Source organism: Microcaecilia unicolor, chromosome 10, assembly GCF_901765095.1.
Source record: "Microcaecilia unicolor chromosome 10, aMicUni1.1, whole genome shotgun sequence".
Lineage (NCBI taxonomy): Eukaryota > Metazoa > Chordata > Amphibia > Gymnophiona > Siphonopidae > Microcaecilia > Microcaecilia unicolor.
This window is the reverse complement of record NC_044040.1, coordinates 157,862,801-157,883,526: the sequence shown is the minus strand read 5'-3', so window position 1 is coordinate 157,883,526 and position 20,726 is coordinate 157,862,801. Positions and strand designations below refer to the sequence as shown.

Here is a 20,726-nt window from a genome sequence, read left to right as displayed (position 1 = left end):
TGGGTTTGAAAATACCAATTTGGACGTTTTTGTGAGAAAAACATCCAAATGTGATTTTATGCCACTTTTTGGACATTTTTCTCCTTTGAAAATGAGCCCCATAGGCTTGAAAAATCAAGACAGTGAAAGATGTCCATGTAAATTCAAATTAGGACATTGACAATGCAAGCTATGTTTCTTTTCCTGGCTGTTGTTTGTCCTTGCATTTGAAAGAAAAGGTTACAGTCAGAAAGGACTGCTTATGTGCATTGATCTATCTCTTGTCAACATTTCTTCTTTCACAGAGGTTTTATATACTGTCTGCACACTGCAATTATATTTCCTTTAATGCTTCAGTATTTGTGCATGGTTCTGCATTGTCCAGCATCCTTACCACGGTTTGCCGAATTTAAATTTGATCTTTGCAGGCGATAGTGACCTGGGATGGTGACAAACTAATTTGTGTCCAAAAAGGTGAAAAAAAGAACAGAGGATGGAAACACTGGATTGAGGGGGGCAAGTTATATCTGGTAAGAGTTTGTTCTTTCTTTCTTAATATTCTATAAGCGTTATACAATGTTAACAGCCAGTGGAAAAAATGCCTTATCAGTATATAATGTCACAGTTTTCATTGACAGAGTTCCTAAAGTCAATCAGACACCATGGCACAAATTTACTTCTGTATATGTGCGTTTGGCACAACCACTTTGTTAATGTCATTGTTAATTCATCATGCAGAAAACCTCAGATTAACTCTAGTAGGAAAACTAAAGGGGAAGAGACCTGACCAAAATCAATTTGAATGGATTTTACCTGGGCTTTGTATACTGATTGCTGGATGAAATCTGTTCTCTATCGGCTTTATCAGCTTTCTGATTGCTTCTATCAACCTTTCCTCCTCCTTGCCATTTCACATCTCCATATTCACAACTGTCTTTCAAAATTTGTAGCTGTCCTTTAAGGCCAGTCAAGAATGTTGCATGGTGAATAAAGTTTACTAAAAATTAGTAGGTAAAAAAAACAACAAAAAAGAGAAATTCAATGTTGATATATTTGAATGGATGCATGCTTTAGATGGACACATTTCAGATACCTAATGCGCCATTTTTATGTAGTTGTAGTATAATACATGACATATTTTACATTTTGGCTGTATTCTCAACATCTGTTGAACAATAGCTTGCAGCTTATAATCAATATAATACACCTACTATTAAATATGAAAAATGCTTCCTGCCATCTCTTGTATTGTAATATTAATTCAAAGCCTAATTGTCCTCGATTTATTGCTCCTTGCCATGATTTTCTCTCCAGATATGTTTTGCTCATGACAAATTGCACAATAAAACTGGGATAACTGACTTTCAGTATTCTTATAATAAATGCATGAAACAGTGCACCTATATTTAGATGCCCAGATGGTACCTATGTGGCAACTATTCAATAAAGGAAAGTAGGTGCCTACTTTACTTTATAGAAGACTAGCATAACCAGATACATATGTGCATATCCATTTTGGTGCAAGCACTTATGCCAGCCATACCTGTGAATGGGCAGTGTCGGCACTAGCACATGGACAGTACATAAGTACATAAGTATTGCCATACTGGGAAAGACCAAAGGTCCATCAAGCCCAGCATCCTGTTTCCAACAGTGGCCAATCCAGGTCACAAATACCTGGCAAGATCCCCAAAAAAGTACAAAACATTCTATACTGCTTATCCCAGAAATAGTGGATTTTCCCCAAGTCCATTTAATAATGGTCTATGGACTTTTCCTTTAGGAAGCCAGCCAACCCTTTTTTAAACTCTGCTAAGCTAACCACCTTTACCACATTCTCTGGCAAGGAATTCCAGAGTTTAATTACACGTTGAGTGAAGAAACATTTTCTCTGATTTGTTTTAAATTTACTACATTGTAGCTTCATCGCATGCCTCCTAGTCCTAGTATTTTGGAAAGAGTAAACAGACGCTTCACATCTACTTAATAAACTGGAGTGAAAGTGTTTTTCTCCATTTTAAATGGTGGCAGCGTACTTCATACTGAATAAATACAAGTCAGCTGATCCAATCAGCCAACCAACTCACACTAGTGTCATCCATTCATTAAGGTCCCTCAACGTAACCATGTTTAGCATAAAAATCCAATGTTGTTACGTTGAGGGGCCCTTTTACAGAGTAGCGGTAAGCCCAATGTGGGCTTACTGCTCACTCTCCCGGGACTACCACCAGCCCAATGCGGCTGCCAGCGGTAATCAGGCACCGGGCGTGTGCCATTTCTGGGGGAAAAAGAAAACCACCGGAAATGGCTTATGTGACGGTATCCCGGCAGTAATCAGGAATAGCCGCGTGCTGCCCAGTTACTGCCGGGTTAGCAAGGGAGCCCTTATCGCCACCTCAGTGGGTGGCAGTAAGGGCTCTCCTTCACATAGCCACGTGGTAAGAGTTCCCTTACCACATGACCATGTGTGCCTGGGGTCTTTGTACCCGCTAGCACATGGCCCTTTTTCCCGCAGCTTGGTAAAAGGACACCATAGAAATTTATTTTATAAAAGCCACATACAAACACTCAGTTAGAATTTTTTTGTGGACCATCAGATGGTAGGTACTTTAGGACAAATAATATCCAAACTACACCTTAATTTTTCATGTCCGTTTTTGACATTATTCATCAATTGTGATAAAAATATCTTAATTCTCACAAAAATGTTGATTAACCCAAATGAACTTAAACTTATTTGAAATAGTAGAGCAATTTCTTCTCTTCATAGGCACTGATATGCCTTTATAAACTGGGCAACCACAACTATCCCTAATTTTTATAAAATACATCTATCTATCTATCTAACAATTCCATTCCTGCTCTTCCCAAAGTATGCCCCAGAAAATCTGTGCACATGTACATTTAAAAGTACTTAAGAAAAAAGTAAAAGAACTGGCTTCAAAAGTAGTGATGTAAAAGTAGAAAGTCTTATAAAAAAAAAAACTCAATTAAAAGTTATAAAGTACAGCTCTTAAAACTACTTTTTTACTACAAAGTAAAACGTATTCTTAACAAGTTGGACCACAGAATCTAGTATGTTTATAAACTAACTTCCAGGTGGTCACACAAGGTCCTTCCTAGAAAAAAATCACCCTGAGCATGTCAGTGGGCAGAAGAACATTAATATACCTATTGGAAAATAAAACAAGCTTAATTAATACAGATCAGTCCTGAACAGATACTTGATGCTAACAGAATACTCGGCCTTTTTCATACATGAGCAGAGGTAGCCCCTCATGAAGTATAGGATAAGTAACCACAAACTAAAAATAGAAATATGTAACTGAACCTGAACATCTGTCAACATTAGTAGCCTCAGTTAAAATGGAGAAGCTTTAAAGAATAATGTATAATTTCTTAGCAGAGAAGGATTTACCTAATAACTTTTTTCCTTTAGTATAATTCTCCCCTTAGATTGCCTGAAGTCTTGGATCTCCCATTATGGACTTGAGTGTCTTATAATTTTGAAAGTGTATAGACTTATGTGCTTTTTTGAGAGTATTTTCCTTTTGTAATAGTTCCTAGTTATACGACACTTTCCTAAGCAAGATGTTTCTTGCAAATATTGTTTAAATGAATAAATAATACATTTAAAAAAAATAGAAATATGTAGAAAAAAATTAAAGTGAACCCTAAGAAACTATACTCTACATACAGAGCAAAACCAAAGAAACAGTGACAGATGTAAATTTCAAAAACGTACATATTCCAATTGCTTGAGCAACCCAATATTGAATAAAGCCTTTGACAGTGTACAAGGTGTCCTGCCATGGCCGGCTCTGCCCCAAGCCCCCAACTAGAAACTCCCACTCCCTCCCTCCCTCTGTTGTAACAGAAATGCATTTTCTTTCATACTCCCCTCCATGTACAACATGACCCCTTTACCAATCTTTTTTCCAGCTGCCCTCCCTTAATCCATACTCCATCTACCTTTTTACAGTCCTCTTCCCCTCCACAGCCATGACCCACCTTTTATACAACCCTCCCTCCCTCCCTGCATCCACAGCTATGATCCACCTTTTTTATAGCCCTCCCTCCATAGACATGATCCACCTATTTGACAGCCCTCCCTCCCTGCCTGCATCAACTGCCTTGATCTACCTTTTTTACAGCCTTCCCTCCACTCACCATTTTTAGTCTCCCCCCCACACCCACATGACTTCATCCACTTGCCCCTGCCCCCACACTAGGGTTACCATATTTGCCCTAAGAAAAAAAGAGGACACATGCCCTGCCCTTATCACACCTCACCCCATCCCCTCATACTCTGCCCCACCCATCACACCCACCCCGCCCCCCTGTCATTTTGACCCCCCCCCCAAAAAAAAAGACAGGTTCTCTCTCTCTCTCCCCCCCATGTATATCTCCTCCCCAATTTCACAGCCTCCCTCCAACCATATGACTCCATTCACTACTCCCCTCCTGTGCCTTATTGTAATGCCCTGGTGGTCTAGTGCATAGGAGCCAACTTTTCAAAATGATTGGGGTGCTGAATTTTTTTTTTTTTTACAGGTGGTGCATTCCCACCTCCCCCTTGTCCCCCCTCATCTGTCCCCCCTCCACCTCCCTCCCAGTTCCAGCCCCCCCTCCCTCCCCTCTCTCTCTCTCCTTTCCCTCCTCCCTCCCTCTGAGTTCTAGGGTCCCCCTCCCTCCGAGTTCCAGGGTCCCCCCTCCCTCCCTCCCTCCGAGTTCCACAGGGTCCCCCCTCCCTCCGAGTTCCAGGGTCCCCCTCCCTCCCTCTGAGTTCCAGGGACCACCTCCCTCCCCCTCCCATTTCCAGGATTCCCCCTCCCATTTCCAAGGTCCCCTCTCCTCCCTCCCTACCCCTCCCTCCCCGTTCCAGGATCCCCCTCCCTCCCTCCGAGTTCCACAGGGTTGTCCCCTCCCTCCCTCCGAGTTCCACAGGTCCCCCCCTCCGAGTTCCAGAGTCGTCATCCCTCCCTCCGAGTTCCAGAGTCGTCGTCCCTCCCTTCCTCCCTCCCTCCCTCTCTTCGAGTTCCAGGCCCCTCCCTCCGAATTTTAAAAGTCATCTTGACTTACCTCGTCAGGGTTATGGCGGCCGGCAGCAGCAGCAGTAAAAAGCATGCAGGCATGGCCCTTAGTTCAATTTTCCCTTCTCTCTCTCTCAGCTCTGGTCCCACCCTTGCAGAAACAGGAAATGAGGGCGGGACCAGAGCTGAGAGAGAGAGAAGGGAAAACTGAACTAAGGGCCGAGCCTGCACGCTTTTAACCGCTGCTGCCAGCCGCTGTAACCCCGACGAGGTAAGTCAAGATGACTTTTAGAATTCGGAGGGAGGGGCCTGGAACTCGAAGGGAGGGATGGAGGAAGGAGGGACAACGACCCTGGAACTCGGAGGGAGGGAGGGAACGAACTTCCGGTGGGTGAAATATTGGGGGTGCTCGAGCAGCACCCATGGAGTCGGCGCCTATGGTCTAGTGGCCTCTTTGGGGCAGGAAAGAGCCCCCCTCTTTCCTTCTGGCATGGCTGTAGACCTGTCTTGCTCCTAGCGCTGCTTCAAAATGGCTGCAGAGAGTTCAAGCAGTGGCCTTGCAAGACTTCTTTGGGGGAGGAGGGGGAGAGAGGATGCATTGCCTCCTCACCCTAGTCCCCATGCCCCCCACCCATATTGCAGGGCTGCCTACACCTGGAGAAACAGCCTGTTGTTAAAAATTTCACAGCACACCACTGTCGGGTCCTGGTCTTATGGTGGAATACCAAAAGAATATGAAAGAGTGAAACTCTAAAAAGAAGTGCAATATATATATCTGGAACATTAGATATTGTTAACAGTGAAGATGGGCATCTTGGATATTTATGACTGACATCATCATTGACTGCCCATGATTTATCACTGATATTATGATGGTCTGTTGGAAGAAAGAACATTATTACTCCACAAAGCTGATGATTTTGATTCATTGAAAGTGATTTGAAGTAAGGTTGCTTTGGTGGGAGACTTCAGAGCACTGGACTGACAAGTGACTAAAAGAACTATGATCACATATTGATGCAAAATATTGCCAGATGTTATTTAATGTTGTACTGTAATAGTATTTTGGAGAATTGTGTGTAATTTTAAATGTGTTGGTGAATGTGAGTGTGTATGGATTGGTTTGGTGTAACTATGGGTTAAGGGAATGGATTTAATTTTAGGAAGATTATATTGATTTATTAATAAAGAATTTTTTTTAATGTTAAACAGTTGCTAGAGAGTAATTTGTACTTCATTACTAAGTACAAAAGTACAGCTTATTTGTAACGAGTTACAAGTAAAAAGTATTGGAAAATAATGTAACTTGTTACAAGTAAAGGTACTGTAATGAAGTACAAGTACTTCATTACTACGCATCTCTGTTAATACGTGCACATTTAACCATGCAATTTCACATTTCCACAAATAAAGCATGTTTTACCTATGGAAAATGCTTTAGAAAATTACTCCCTGTAGGTGCTCATTTTCTTATAGATACAGGATATGTATGCAAGAGAGATCCACTGTAAAAAAAAAAAAAATCTATTTAGAAACATATCTTTGTAAATACAGACCTAGTTTTGGTCCTGTAAAACACAGCTCTGGTAAGTATGGTTCACTAAGCATAAGCCTGACCAGAAAAATTGTTCCAATTTTTTTTAGACAGTTTTAGTTCTGCTGCATTGAGATAAACTAAAAGATACCTTACAAAATGGTGATCTGAAAAGAAACACTGATATGGCTTGCAGTGGAAATAAAAGTGGCATTGGAGACAGGAAGAAATAAATGAGGGGTTACATAAGGATAAGGACGCCTGAGGAAGACAATCAGAGATGCCAGCAGGGATGTGGCAGTAGCAGAGTATGTACTTTGCACTGCACATTCTCTATTCTTAACTAAAATCAGATAATGTATTCTGAAAAATCATTGGGTAATTATGTGGAAAATATCCAATGTTCTAGTAATATCTTTGTTTGGAACAATAATTTGTTTTCAACACATATTACCTTCATACTTTTTCACTACAGGTAATAAAGATATTTATTTGGTTATGCACTAGGTTTGTCACCCTAGGCAGGAGTTTTACCATGTTACTAGCATTCCACGGTTTGTACACAGAGCATAAAGAGACAGAGCTGGTTACTACTACTACTATTTAGCATTTCTATAGCGCTACAAGGCATACGCAGCGCTGCACAAACATAGAAGAAAGACAGTCCCTGCTCAAAGAGCTTACAATCTAATAGACAAAAAATAAATAAAGTAAGCAAGTCAAATCAATTAATGTGAACGGGAAGGAAGAGAGGAGGGTAGGTGGAGGCGAGTGGTTACGAGTCAAAAGCAATGTTAAAGAGGTGGGCTTTCAGTCTGGATTTAAAGGTGGCCAAGGATGGGGCAAGACGTAGGGGCTCAGGAAGTTTATTCCAGGCGTAGGGTGCAGCGAGACAGAAGGCGCGAAGTCTGGAGTTGGCAGTAGTGGAGAAGGGAACAGATAAGAAGGATTTATCCATGGAGCGGAGTGCACGGGAAGGGGTGTAGGGAAGGACGAGTGTGGAGAGATACTGGGGAGCAGCAGAGTGAATACATTTATAGGTTAGTAGAAGAAGTTTGAACAGGATGCGAAAACGGATAGGGAGCCAGTGAAGGGTCTTGAGGAGAGGGGTAGTATGAGTAAAGCGACCCTGGCGGAAGATGAGACGGGCAGCAGAGTTTTGAACCGACTGGAGAGGGGAGAGGTGACTAAGTGGGAGGCCAGCAAGAAGCAGATTGCAGTAGTCTAAACGAGAGGTGACAAGGGTGTGGATGAGGGTTTTGGTAGAGTGCTCGGAAAGAAAGGGGCGGATTTTACGGATGTTGTAAAGAAAGAAACGACAGGTTTTGGCAGTCTGCTGGATATGAGCAGAGAAGGAGAGAGAAGAGTCAAAGATGACCCCAAGGTTTCGAGCTGAGGAGACAGGGAGAATGAGAGAGCCATCAACAGAAATAGAAAACGGGGGGAGCGGGGAGGTGGGTTTGGGGGGGAAAATGAGAAGCTCGGTTTTGGTCATATTTAATTTCAGGTGGCGTTGAGACATCCAGGCAGCAATGTCAGACAAGCACGCTGAAACTTTGGTTTGGATGCAAGGTGAGATATCAGGGGTAGAAAGGTAGATTTGGGAGTCATCAGCATAGAGATGGTAGGAAAAGCCATGGGATGAGATTAATGAACCAAGGGAAGAAGTGTAGATAGAAAAGAGGTTGATGTTCAGCTTTTGAGTTCTCTGTTTTCATTTCAAAACTGGAAATAAAACACAGTACAGGAACTATAGGAAGAAAGGACGTACTGGATTCTAAGGACTCCACAAAGAACTCAATCACTTTAATGAACTTTGGGACCCTTTTACTAAGGCGCAGTAGGCCTAACGCAGGATGCGCCGAGGCTTCCCATGGTAGCTTCATGCTCAGCGCTCTAATCCCGCATTAGAAAGAATTTTTATTTTCCAGCACAGGAGGAGTGCCCATGAGCAGAAAGTAGGCGTGCCTGCACTAATCAGGTAGCATGGGCACATTACTGCGCACTATCCAATTAGTGCAGGAGTAGCGCAGGAGCCCTTACCGCCTCCTAAATAGGTGGCGGTAAGGGATCCCATGGTAATGGCCACATACTAATGGGCAAATTAGTGTGTGGCCATTACAAAAAAATATGGCAAGGCGGCCATTTTACTACCGGGCTAAAAGTGGCCACAGCGCATGGAAAACCCACGTGTTGACAGCAGCGCTGGCCACTTCTTACCGGGGCTTGGAGAAAGAACTCTAAAGGTACTGAAAATATATATGTTGGTATTGTGAAGACTTTGCTAGGGTTATAGGAGAGTTAAAAAGAAAGGTGTGCCTTTTGTTTACCTGCAGGGTTCAAAAAGTACTAGAGAAGAATTAATACCTTGCTCTATTAAATATTTGGCTGTTAAACTGCTATTTTTAATGAGTTTTAATCAGCTATAGGTTCTATGTACCTCTGGGGAAAGTCATTTGATCAAGAAAGACATAAATTATGTCAACCTCGCTGGTCTGGTCCTGAATAGCTGTAATGCCACACATGATTGCAGAACCAATCAGAGCCCATGCCATGTGAAATAAGTCATGATACTGTCCTAAGGGAGCAAGAAAATGACTAGGTAGTTTTAAAACAATGGCAGCAGTAACACAGAGGGGGCAAGTCCATAACTGAGCACCTCCATTTAGGCGTCTCGAAGCTCTGTTGTAGGTACCTATTCTAAAACAGAACCTAGGCACCTAGATTTCAACATAAATCCAGTATCAGCATGCCTAATATTTAGGTGCCAGTAGTTACATCAACCATAGAGCAGGAGCCTAAATATATCAGGAACACATGTGACTTATAGTGTTCTGCAAGTTGCACATTGTCAGCAAGCACCTCTCCGTGCTGTCCGCTCTCGACCTGCACCTCTCCGTGCTGTCTGTCTTCACCCACACAATTGGGGCTAATCCACCTCCTAAGAGGAACTGCTTCTGTTCACTTGCAAAAAAGTAATTATTCACAGTACCAAATTTATCCTGCAGAGTACTTTATTACACCACGGTACCAGTGGGAAAAACAGTATGTTCACTGTACCACAGCTGCTGGTCTTCGTGCACTTTGCTTCACTTTTCAAACACACCAAACAAACAACAGTTCAGTCTTAGAATTAGCTAAAGGCTTGGGAAAACCTGTGGTTCAGTCTATTCCTCCGCTCCTCTCTGCTACTGCCTAGGAGTTAGAGGCATTTTCACCACCCTCATTTGCCAGACACCAACACTCTGACAACCTCCCACAAATGTTCAGACTGACCTCCTTCAGGTAATTAATTCCCACTGGTCCATGAAGCCAGACCGCATCTAGGCATTGTCCCTTAGCGGCCTCAAATCTCTGGCTTCTCTCTCTCTGCAGTCTCTTCCTTTTCCACCGCCCTTTGTTCTGAGCAAAAGAACTCCATTTGCTCCTCACCCACCTCTTTCCTTTCACTTTCTTCTCCTAGTTCAATCTCCTCCCACTCCATGGAGTCTTCCCCCACCCTCTCTCCCAGATGCTGCTCCTCCCCCTGATTATCCTCCATCTCCCAATCACCCCCTGATTCTACTACCTGCTGGGAGTTGTGGTACTGTTTCTCTTGTTCCCTCCTTCCTTGCAAGTGTTGCTGGGCTCTGTAGTTCTCTTCCCTTTTCATCAGTCTCCTCCTCCCTTTCCCCCTCTGAGGGTTTTTCTCCTTTCCCCGCTTATTGTCACTATCAGCTCTTCTCTGCCTTCCTTCTACCTCCTCCTTACAACATATAAGGGAAAGGAAAGGGAATGGGACTTGATTTACCACCTTTCTGTGTCTTTTTTTGTAACTACATTCAAAGTGATTTATATAGTATATACAGGTACTTATTTGTACCTGGAGTGATGGAGGGTTAAGTGAGCTGTAGTGGGAATCAAGCCCAGATCCTCAGGATCAAGGTCTGCTGCACTAACCATTAGGTTAATCCTCCATGGGAGCCCCACCCATGCTCCACCATGAATATGCCTCTTGCACATATGCACTATGGGCTCCTTTCACTTCGTTAGCACTCGTTTACCACAACTTGGAAGGGCTTAATGCAGGATGTTCTGAAGTGTCCTGCAGTAAAGTCCAATGTGTGCATGCTAAAAAATATTTATTTTTCTCTTAGGGGGCATGTCTGGGGGGCGGAGAGTGGGGAAAATGGCAAATCGACCATTTTCCCAATTAGTGGCCATGCACTAATGTTGCCATTAACACATGGCCTTTCACAAAAATTAGCATGTGAGCCCTTACCGCTACCCATTTTGTAGGTGGTAAGGGCTCATGTGCTAATCCTATGCTATTTTGTGTTGTCATGCCCACTCTCCACCTTCCAGGCATGCCCCCTCTGAGAAAAATTCAGGAATTTTATTTAATGCATAGTTTGTACATGCACATTAGGATTTTACTGCAGGATGCCAGTGCTTACCGCAGCTTAGTAAAAGGACCCTTAAAACACAACAAAAAATACACCGGATTAATAGATGATAACGATTTTCCATATAAAAATATGATACTATATAAATGTAGATGTATATACCAGTTCCTAAATTAAAAATGCATCCATCTTAATAGACACAGATTTTATACCCCAAATACAGGCAGCCACCAAAAATTGCCCTTGTGGGGTTTTAATCATTGATTTTTTTTTTTTAACAACTGGCTACTAGACAATTGCCCCAACCACATGATGAAGAATCCACCGGACTAGTTCATCAAGTACTACACCAAACACATCACATACATGTTTGAACTAGGCCAATTCCCAACTTACAAATGCACTATAGTATTCACACCTACCCCCAAAAACACAACCATCAAGATCCATGATATCACGAACTACAGACCAGTGGCCTCAATACCACTACTGACCAAAACGATGGAGGATCTTCTAACACACCAACTAACAGAACATCTGACAAAATTCTCAATCCTCCACAACTCCCGATCAGGTTTCAGACCACAACACAGCACTGAGATGGTCATAAACACCCTGATAACAAAATTCAGAAACATAATATGATAAGGGCAAAATGTATTACTACTTCAGTTCGATATGTCGAGCGCATTTGACTTAGTAAACCATACTACATTAGTGACACTGCTCAACAACATGGGAATAAGAGTGGCAGTGGCAAACTGGTTCAATGGCTTCCTAAGGACCAGATCCTATATAGTAAAAATGTCTAACCAGATATATGCCCCTTGGATCTCCAAGTATGGGGTACCACAGGGATCGCCAATATCACCGATACTGTTCAACATCATGATGGCACCACGCAGCAAAAAACTGGAACAAATGGGGAAGGCGGTAGAACTAGAGGACATGAAATGAGATTGAAGGGGGGCAGACTCAAGAAAAATGTCAGGAAGTATTTCTTCATGGAGAGAGTTGTGGATGCTTGGAATGCCCTCCCACAGGAGGTGATGGAAATAAAAACGGTAACGGAATTCAAACATGCGTGGGATAAACATAAAGGAATCCTGTTCAGAAGGAATGGATCCTCAGCAGCTTAGCCGAGATTGGGTGGCAGAGCCGGTGATGGGAGGCGGGGCTGGTGGTTGGGAGGCGAGGATAGTGCTGGGCAGACTTATACGGTCTGTACCAGAGCTGGTGGTGGGAGGCGGGGATAGTGCTGGGCAGACTTATACGGTCTGTGCCCTGAAGAGGACAGGTACAAATCAAGGTAGGGTATACACAAAAAGTAGCAAATATGAGTTTATCTTGTTGGGCAGACTGGATGGACTGTGCAGGACTTTTTCTGCCATCATCTACTATGTTACTATGTTACCTGTTCTTATATGTAGATGATGTCACAATCTTCATATCTTTCCACAACAGCACCACAAACATGCTGGACAAATGTTTTTTTCAAAAGGCCTGGACCTCATGGAAAAATGGGCAACAACTTTCAAGCTCAAACTGAACAGAGACAAAACCAAATTCCTGGTTCTATCCAGCCCACACAATCCTATATCCTTCAAAAACTTCACAATCAACCAACATACCAAATCAAATCGCAACTAAAAATACTAGGAATCATCCACGACAAACAACTAACACTGGATAATCAAATATCAGCAGTTAAATCAAAGTGCTTCAGAACACTATGGGAACTGGGAAGGATAAGAAACTACTTCCCTAAATGCTCATTCAGGCTACTAGTCCAATCAACGATATTGTCGCAACTACTAGATTATGGGTGGAGGAGTGGCCTAGTGGTTAGGGTGGTGGACTTTGGTTCTGGGGAACTGAGGAACTGAGTTCAATTCCCACTTCAGGCACAGGCAGCTCCTTGTGACTCTGGGCAAGTCACTTAACCCTCCATTGCCCCAGGTACAAATAAGTACCTGTATATAATATGTAAACCGCATTGAGCCTGCCATGAGTGGGAAAGCGTGGGGTACAAATGTAACAAAAATAAATAATGCAGTATATGTAGGGTGCAAGGAAAATGCACTAAAATCCCTACAAACAATCCAGAACATGGCAGCAAGACTGATCTTCAAGAAATCAAAATATGAGAGAGCAACCCCACTATTAGAAAATCTACACTGGCTACCAATCAAGGCAAGACTACTTTTCAAAACAAGCACCCTAATCTTCAAAATACTTTTTGGAATGGCACCTGAATATATGCTGGACATGATCGAGTTATCCCTAAGAAATGCAAGCCCAGAAACCAGGAACTACCCACTACTATACCTACCCAACTGCAGAAACATTATCTACAAAACCATATACACAGCATGCCTTAGCTACCTGGGCTTCAAATGGTGGAACTCAATACCAAAAGCCATAAGATGCATTACTAACCTCCTCCAATTCAGGAAAGACATGAAAACCTATCTCTTCAAAAAATTCTACAACTAACTACAAAACTACCAATTACCTCCCCGCTGAATCTATCTCTCCACAAACTCTGTTAAATAACTACACAAACTACAGATGTCCTTTTCACACTGCAAAGCACAAACGTAACCCCACTAAATGTAGTTGTAAGCCACTTTGAACCAAAACTAGCTTTTGGATAATAGTGGAATACAAGAATGCATAAATAGTAAATAAATTATTATGGATATGGGTTGGGAATAGTTTGTATATGTTACTTTAATTTCCCTTTCACTTAGTAATTTTTACCCCGTTTGTTTTTTGGTGGTTTTTCATACACTAATATTGCCGTTAATGCGCGGCCATTAAAATGATTAGCGCATGAGCCCTTACCGCCACTTGTATTGTAGGTGGTAAGGGCTCACGTGCTAAACAGTCAGCATGCGGTGATGTAGCTACGCTGATCACTGCAGAAACACCCACTCTCTCTACACAGTTCTAGAATTTTCCTTCATGTTTCTACCTGAGGCAATGAAGAGTTAAGTGAATTGCCCAAGGTCACATGAAGCGTCAGCAGGATTTGAGCCCTAGATTCCCTGGTCTAACCATTAGGGTCTTCCTCCACTCAATAGGAGACATCACAATTGTGCAGATTGGATGAGCCAATTTAATTTTATCTACCATAATTTACTATGTACTCTGATGATATAATTAGACTCTTGGAAAATATTATCATCAAGGTTCTTGCTATCTTGGGACTATGAATGATTGTTTTCACTACTGCAGCTGAACTGGAAATACATATGCAGTATATTCCTCTTTCTCATGGTTTACTGCATAGAGGATCTTATTTAACATACATAGAAGATAACTGCAGATAAAGACCTGTACGGCCATCCAGTTTGCCCAACAAGATAAATTTATAGCATAAGATATGATGCAATACTACATATGTATACTTGATCTTGTCCTTGCCATTTCCAGGGCACAGACCAAAAATGTTTTTAATCCACAATAGGACACTATCTCCTATCCCATGACTTTCCAATTTCCTCTGGAGTCTTTCATGAGGTACTTTGTTTAAACGTCTTTTGAAAATCCAGATACACAATATCGGCTGGCTCACCTTTATCCACATGCTTGTTCACCCCTTCAAAGAAATGCAATAGATTGGTGAGGCAAGATTTCGGTTCACTAAATCCATGTTGGCTTTGTCTCATTAATCCGTGCTTTTGAATATGCTCTGTAATTTTATTCTTTATAATAGTCTCTACCATTTTGCCCAGCACCGACGTCAGGCTCACCAGTCTATAATTTCCTGGATCTCCTCTGGAACCTTTTTTAAAAATCGGCATTACATTGGCCACCCTCCAATCTTCCGGTATCATGCTCAATTTTAAAGATAAATTACATATTATTAACAATAGTTCTGCAAGTTCATTCTTCAGTTCTATCAGTACTCTTCAGATGTCTCCTATCTACAGGCACAGTTGGAATTTTGTGGGTTTGGAAGGCTCACAATTTCCACCACAGGGGCTAGATTCTATATATGGCACCCAAAAAATTGGTGCCAAAAAGCGCTATTCTATAAGATGTGCTTAAAGTTAGGCATAATTTATAGAATGGCACTTAGGCCTGAGAATTGCACCTAACTTTAGGCTTGGCCATTTACACCAACTGAAACATGGTGCAAATGAATACACCCACATTAGGTTTGTATCCCCATTATTCTTTAACAATGCACATTAATTTTAGGAATGCCCCCGTTACACCCATGACCCTTCTATTTCCATGTTCCCTTTTTCAGATTGTGCGTGAATGCTAATTGAATCTATTTAGTGTCAAGAATTTCTTGTTAAAAAGCCAATTATTGGTGCTAATTAGCTCATTATTCAATTAAATTGAGCATGTACCCAAATTTGTGCACACAAGTTTTGGTGACTTTTATAGAATTAGGGGGTAAGTTACAGTGGGATATTGACCTGGGCTCCTTCTTCTACAGTCCACTGCGCTAACCACTAGCCTATACTTGGAACTAGCTTGCTGCACTAATAGGAATGGCCATTAATATCTGAAGCTGTCACAGAGCCTGGTATTTACTGTCACTGTCAAATCTTTGGGAGGTGGTAGGGGATCAGTGAGCACTGGAGGATTGAGGGGTATCATGTCTTTGTCCCTCCAGTGCTCAGCTGGACAGTTAGGGCACCTTTTGTGACTTAGTCGTGATTGAAACAGGTCCAGTTAAAAACCATCCCAATTTTTGCCCTAGACATTTTAATCTTGTGCCATTATCCCTGAAAAATGTCCAAATTCTGAGCCCACCCAAATCCTGTGCAAAATGCAACCCCAACATGCCCCCTTGTGATTTAGATGACGGGCAGGAAAACTGTCTCAAATCTGAATTTTGAATTCATAACTTGGACATTTTCCCGTGAAAAAGCATCCATCTGCCACTTTTAAGACATTTTTCTCTTTTGATAATGAGTGTCATGCTGTGCCATGATGCACATTCTTTTACCTGTGCTCAGATACGATATTTTCAAATAACCCTCTTCCATGGGTAAAACAACATTTTACCCATGGGAATAGCTTTGAAAATTACCATCCCTCTGTGGAAGGGAAGTTCAGATGCAAAGCTAAACTTGGATCCCAAGACAATGGACAAATAGACTCATGCTAGAGCTGCCAAGAATTCTACTTCAGAAAATTCTAAACTATTAGACTACAGATGCCATAGTTACTATCTGGCAACCAAGGAGAGTAGCAATTTATTTTTACACCAGTCTGTCACAGTACAGTTTCATGTTATTTTCTAACCTGTCCTTTTATCAATTCCCTTGTTGCTCCAGTTCTAACAAATTATGATATGCTGCTTTAATCAGAGTATGCAAAACCATACCATTACTGGATAATTTGATTACATTTTTCATTTTTACAGCTTTATGTGGTTCACTGAAGTGTCTCAGTTCAAAAACACTAGTCTGCAATGACTATGCACTGTTTGCCTTTATAGTGTACCGCTTTCACTAGTAAAGCAGTGTGCTGCCAAGGCTCAAAGTGGAGGTGTCATGCAGAGCATACAATAACAACCTTAGCCTCTCTTTGGGGCAGCTTGACCCCATGAAAATGTTACTATTGGTTGTCGGTGCCATTTTGCCACTGTGGGTAAAAAGACCCCAGACACACATGGCCATGTGGCAATAAGGGCTCCCGCACTAACTCAGCTGTAACCGGGCAGCGTGCAGCAATGCCCAATTATTGCCGGGTTACTTCCGCGCAAGCCATTTCTGGGGGTTTTCTTTTTCCCCCGTAAATGGTGCGCACTCAGGGCGAGACTACCGCCAATGGCCACATTGGGCCGGTGGTAGTCCCAGAAGAGTGAATGATAAGCTGCGTTGGGCTTACCACAGCTCTGTAAAAGGGCCTCTCAGTAATTAAAAATCTAACATGAAATCACTTACATCTTAAAAAGGGGATAACAAGAAAGACCAATCACAGATGTTGGTAGACTGTTCCAAGCGTTAGCAACTTGGTAGGAAAATAGACCAGAAAAAACGTTCTTAAAACGAAAACCCTTAAAAGATGGAAGAGATAGCTTTAGAAAATTCCTTTTGTCATAGCTTGAAATCAAAACTGTGATCAATGAAAACATATATGCTGGGGCAAATCCCTGAATTATTTTAAATACTAAACAAGAAACTTAAGATTATCCTTTCCTCAATTGGCAACCAGTGAAGCTGGATATATAGGGCTAGATTCTATATATCATGCCTAAAAAAATTGATGCTTAAAAAAATATGCCTAGTTGTATTCATTAAAGTACACCTAAATTTAGGCGTACTTTTTAGAGTACGCCTAAAATTTCTGCACGGTTTATAGAATATGCTGTTACAGAATACATTTAGACAGTTATGAGTGTAAATTCTAATTAAAACCAATTAGTGTCACTAATTGCTTGTTAATTGGCAATTATTGGTGCTGACTGTCTTGTTAACTAGTTAAGTTAACTAGTTAAGTTGCATGTGTAAATCCAGAATATAACTGAATTTGCACACACAACATAAACCACGCTATATAGAATCCTGGGGACAACGGTGATACCCTGTTAAACTTTTTGAGACAACAGATAAATCATATAGCTGTGTTTTGTATTGTCTGCAGCTTTTTCTGTAAGCTTTTACATCCCAAGTAAATCACATTATAATAATCCAACTTAATCAATATTAAGGCTTGAAGAATCAATCTGAACTTGTCTTGCACAAAATATTTGGGCATCACCAATGACTTGTATATGGGCATCAGCATTTCCTTTCTTCTGCTGATTTTAATATTCTTTTTAACTCTAATTTTGATATATTTAAAAAAAGATTATTATTTGATATTTTTGCAGTTTGTTCTTGTAAGCAGCTTGTATACAATGTTACTCACATTGCAGGGCATGTTATTGATCTTGTTTTGTTTTTTTTGTTTTTTGTCTCAGGATTTCTTTGAGAGACTTTTAACCTTGTTAAGATTTTGAGGAAAGAGTTACATTCCATTTAAATGTTGTGGAGGAAAAATGTTGTGGAGGAAATTTAAGGATTTGGATGTTTATGAATGTTATAAAATTTGTTTACATGAATACACTTCAGGATGTGAACAAGCTAAAATTTTATAGCGCTGCATACGCCTAGTAGCACTATAGAAATGATAAGTAGTAGTAGTATTTCAGGGAGAAGATTTCTGGTGCTATAAATCCTCCACATGAGCTATTTCAAACTGTTTGCTTTCTCATTCAGGCTAAGCAGTGTTCTTTCTCTGTTGGTGATTTGACTGCTGGGAAGTTTGGTGATTATTTAACTGGAAGGGTGCAAGCAGTATTGCGTCAGATTCCAGTTCAGTCGGTGGTAATGGAGGTGTGGTTTATAGAATACATATAATGCGACTAATTTATTCACAGCCATGTATATCAACTAAAACCTGGTGTAAAAGCACAAAACTAATTTAGGCATGTATCAGGCATACTCTATAACAATGTGTGTAAATTTTAGAACCGGCCATGATCCACCCATGTCCTTCCCATGGCCATGACCCCTTTTAGATCTGCGTGGTACGATTTATGTGCATCACTTTATAGAATACGCTTAGCAAGCTATGCATGTAAATCCTAATTAGTGCCAATTAGTATGGATAATTGCTTGTTAACATCCAATTTTCGGCGCTGATTGGCTTGGTACCCAATTAAGTTCCATGCAGAAATTGGCTATGCATGCTGATTTGCATGCAGAACTTTAGCTTGGGTTTATAGAATTTGGGGGTTAGTTCATAACTGCAAGGGGGCATACACATAGGCGAAGCATGGGTGGGCCATGGGCAAGTGGTCATACATTTTGCTCAATTTATACAATACCAACAGTTGTGAATGTTGAATGATACACTTAGGTAGACCTTTATATCAGTCACTGACCTGCTGTAATGGGTGCACTAAATGATGCTGGAACTTAGGTGTCCAAAAAATTTGGTGCTAAGCACTATTCTATAAAGGGTGCATGCCTTATTAGAATAGCGCTTAGGTGTGGATTCTGTGCCTAACTTTTGGGCGCTTGACTTACGTTTGCTGAAACCAGATATAAATACCGGCACCCAAGTTAGATGCGCTTAGGTCAAATTCCACTTGCAAACGCCTCTGACATGCCCCTGGCCACATCCCCTTTTTAGATGGAGTGGAGGAGTAGCCTAATGGTTAGTACAGCAGGCTTTGATCCTGGCAACCTGGGTTCAATTCCCACTGCAGCGCCTTGTGACCTTGGACTAGTCACTTAACCTTCCATTGACCCAGGTACAAAAAACTTAGATTGTGAGCCCCCTAGGGACAGAGAAAAGTACCTGTAGGCAGGATGCTACAAGAGAGAAGGCTTCCGGGGCAGGCTGAAGGCAGTGTGCTTACATTGCTAACGCTGCTGGCAGCCCTGAACCGGTCCAGACACCTTGAAGACTGTAGGCCAAAGGAGGGATAGGGAAGAGGAGGAGAGGATGGGAAAGGGAGTGCTATTACCAGAATCTGCAGGGAAGGGGGTGGAAGGAGAGAGGGAGATGCTGCACCACTCGGGTCAGGAGGTGGCAAGCCATTTGGGGGGGCACTGCCCCCCCCCAAAAAAAAAAAACTACACCCATGAATACAGCTATCTAGGTGTGCTTCTGTTGCCCAAAACTAGGTGGCTTCTTATAGAATGACCCCCTTCGGGTCACTGTTGACCTGTGTAAAGGAAACTTACACAATGATAAACCTGAATTGCTAATTAAGGAATTCTTTTTGTGCTAATTATAGTTCCTCAATCTAGATAGGAAGCGTGCACCATCCATAAGTGTTTCAGTTGGCTCTATGTGTTCTATAATCTGTCTTTTAGCTATAGGCTAAGCACCTATCTATCCACTGTCCTGATGCAGTATTTAAGACAAAACTAGAAAGATCTATTATACATTTTTGATTCACACTTTGCTTTCTCATTGCAGGAGCTGACTTGTGAAGATCAGGTGTGCCTACAAGTATTTAAGAAGAAAAATTAAACAGTACTGAACATTACATCATAAAACATTGTTTTTTGTATTATAAAAAAAGCTGTATCAGAGGTTATTTGGCCTTGTTGTGAAGCATTTATACACTCTTTGTTATTTTGTAAATGGAGACAAAAAATAAAGACAACTAGAAACTTCAGTGTACAATGGTTAATAGAAAAGTTATTTTAGCTAATCAAGGAGCCCCTTTACTAAGCTGAGGCAAAACGTGACCTTAGCGCACACTTAACACAGGTTTTTCCCACATGCTAATGCCATTTTTACCACAGACATAAATATGGACTGTTTATGTTTTTTGCATTAATGGCCATGCGCTAGGGGTGGACTGACAGTGATCTGGACCCTTGAGCACAGGAGATCATCGGGCCCCCACCTTTGTTTCCAGCACCCTCCCCCTTGCACACCACAGCCCACCTGGGCCTCCCTTGAATGGCCCTGATGGTCTAGTGGCCTCTTAGGGGGGCAGGAAAGAACTCCACTCTTTCCTGCCCAATGCTGCTTCTCTACCCGGCACCGCTGCTTCTTCTTAATGGCTGCTGAGACTTCCTGCAGCTGTCTTGTGAGATGCTGCAAGAAGTCTCGGCAGCCATTTTGAAGATGTGGCAGTGCCAGACGGAGCAGTGCAGTGGGTAGGAAAGAGTTGGATTCTTTCCTGCCCCCAAAGAGGCAACTAGACCACCAGGGCCCTTCAAAGTGGGCCATCCCAGAGGGCTGTAGTGTGCAGAGGGAGGAAGCACTGAACCCCCAGACCCTCTGAGCCCTTGCTGCCGCCACCAGTTAAACCTG

The 20,726-nt window shown here is 41.9% G+C and overlaps 1 protein-coding gene across 3 annotated transcripts in view; it reads left to right on the top strand.

The window, feature by feature from the left end:
• RBP2 (retinol binding protein 2) overlaps positions 1-20,079 on the top strand; it is a 77,372-nt gene extending 57,293 nt beyond the window's left edge. For all 3 annotated transcript variants that reach the window (XM_030216460.1, XM_030216461.1, XM_030216462.1), the window contains 2 exons: positions 408-509; positions 19,878-20,079. In XM_030216460.1, the coding sequence (XP_030072320.1) occupies positions 408-509; positions 19,878-19,931 (156 nt within the window). In that variant the 3' untranslated portion in view covers positions 19,932-20,079. The remainder of the gene's footprint in view (positions 1-407; positions 510-19,877) is intronic.
• Positions 20,080-20,726: the final 647 nt, after the last annotated feature.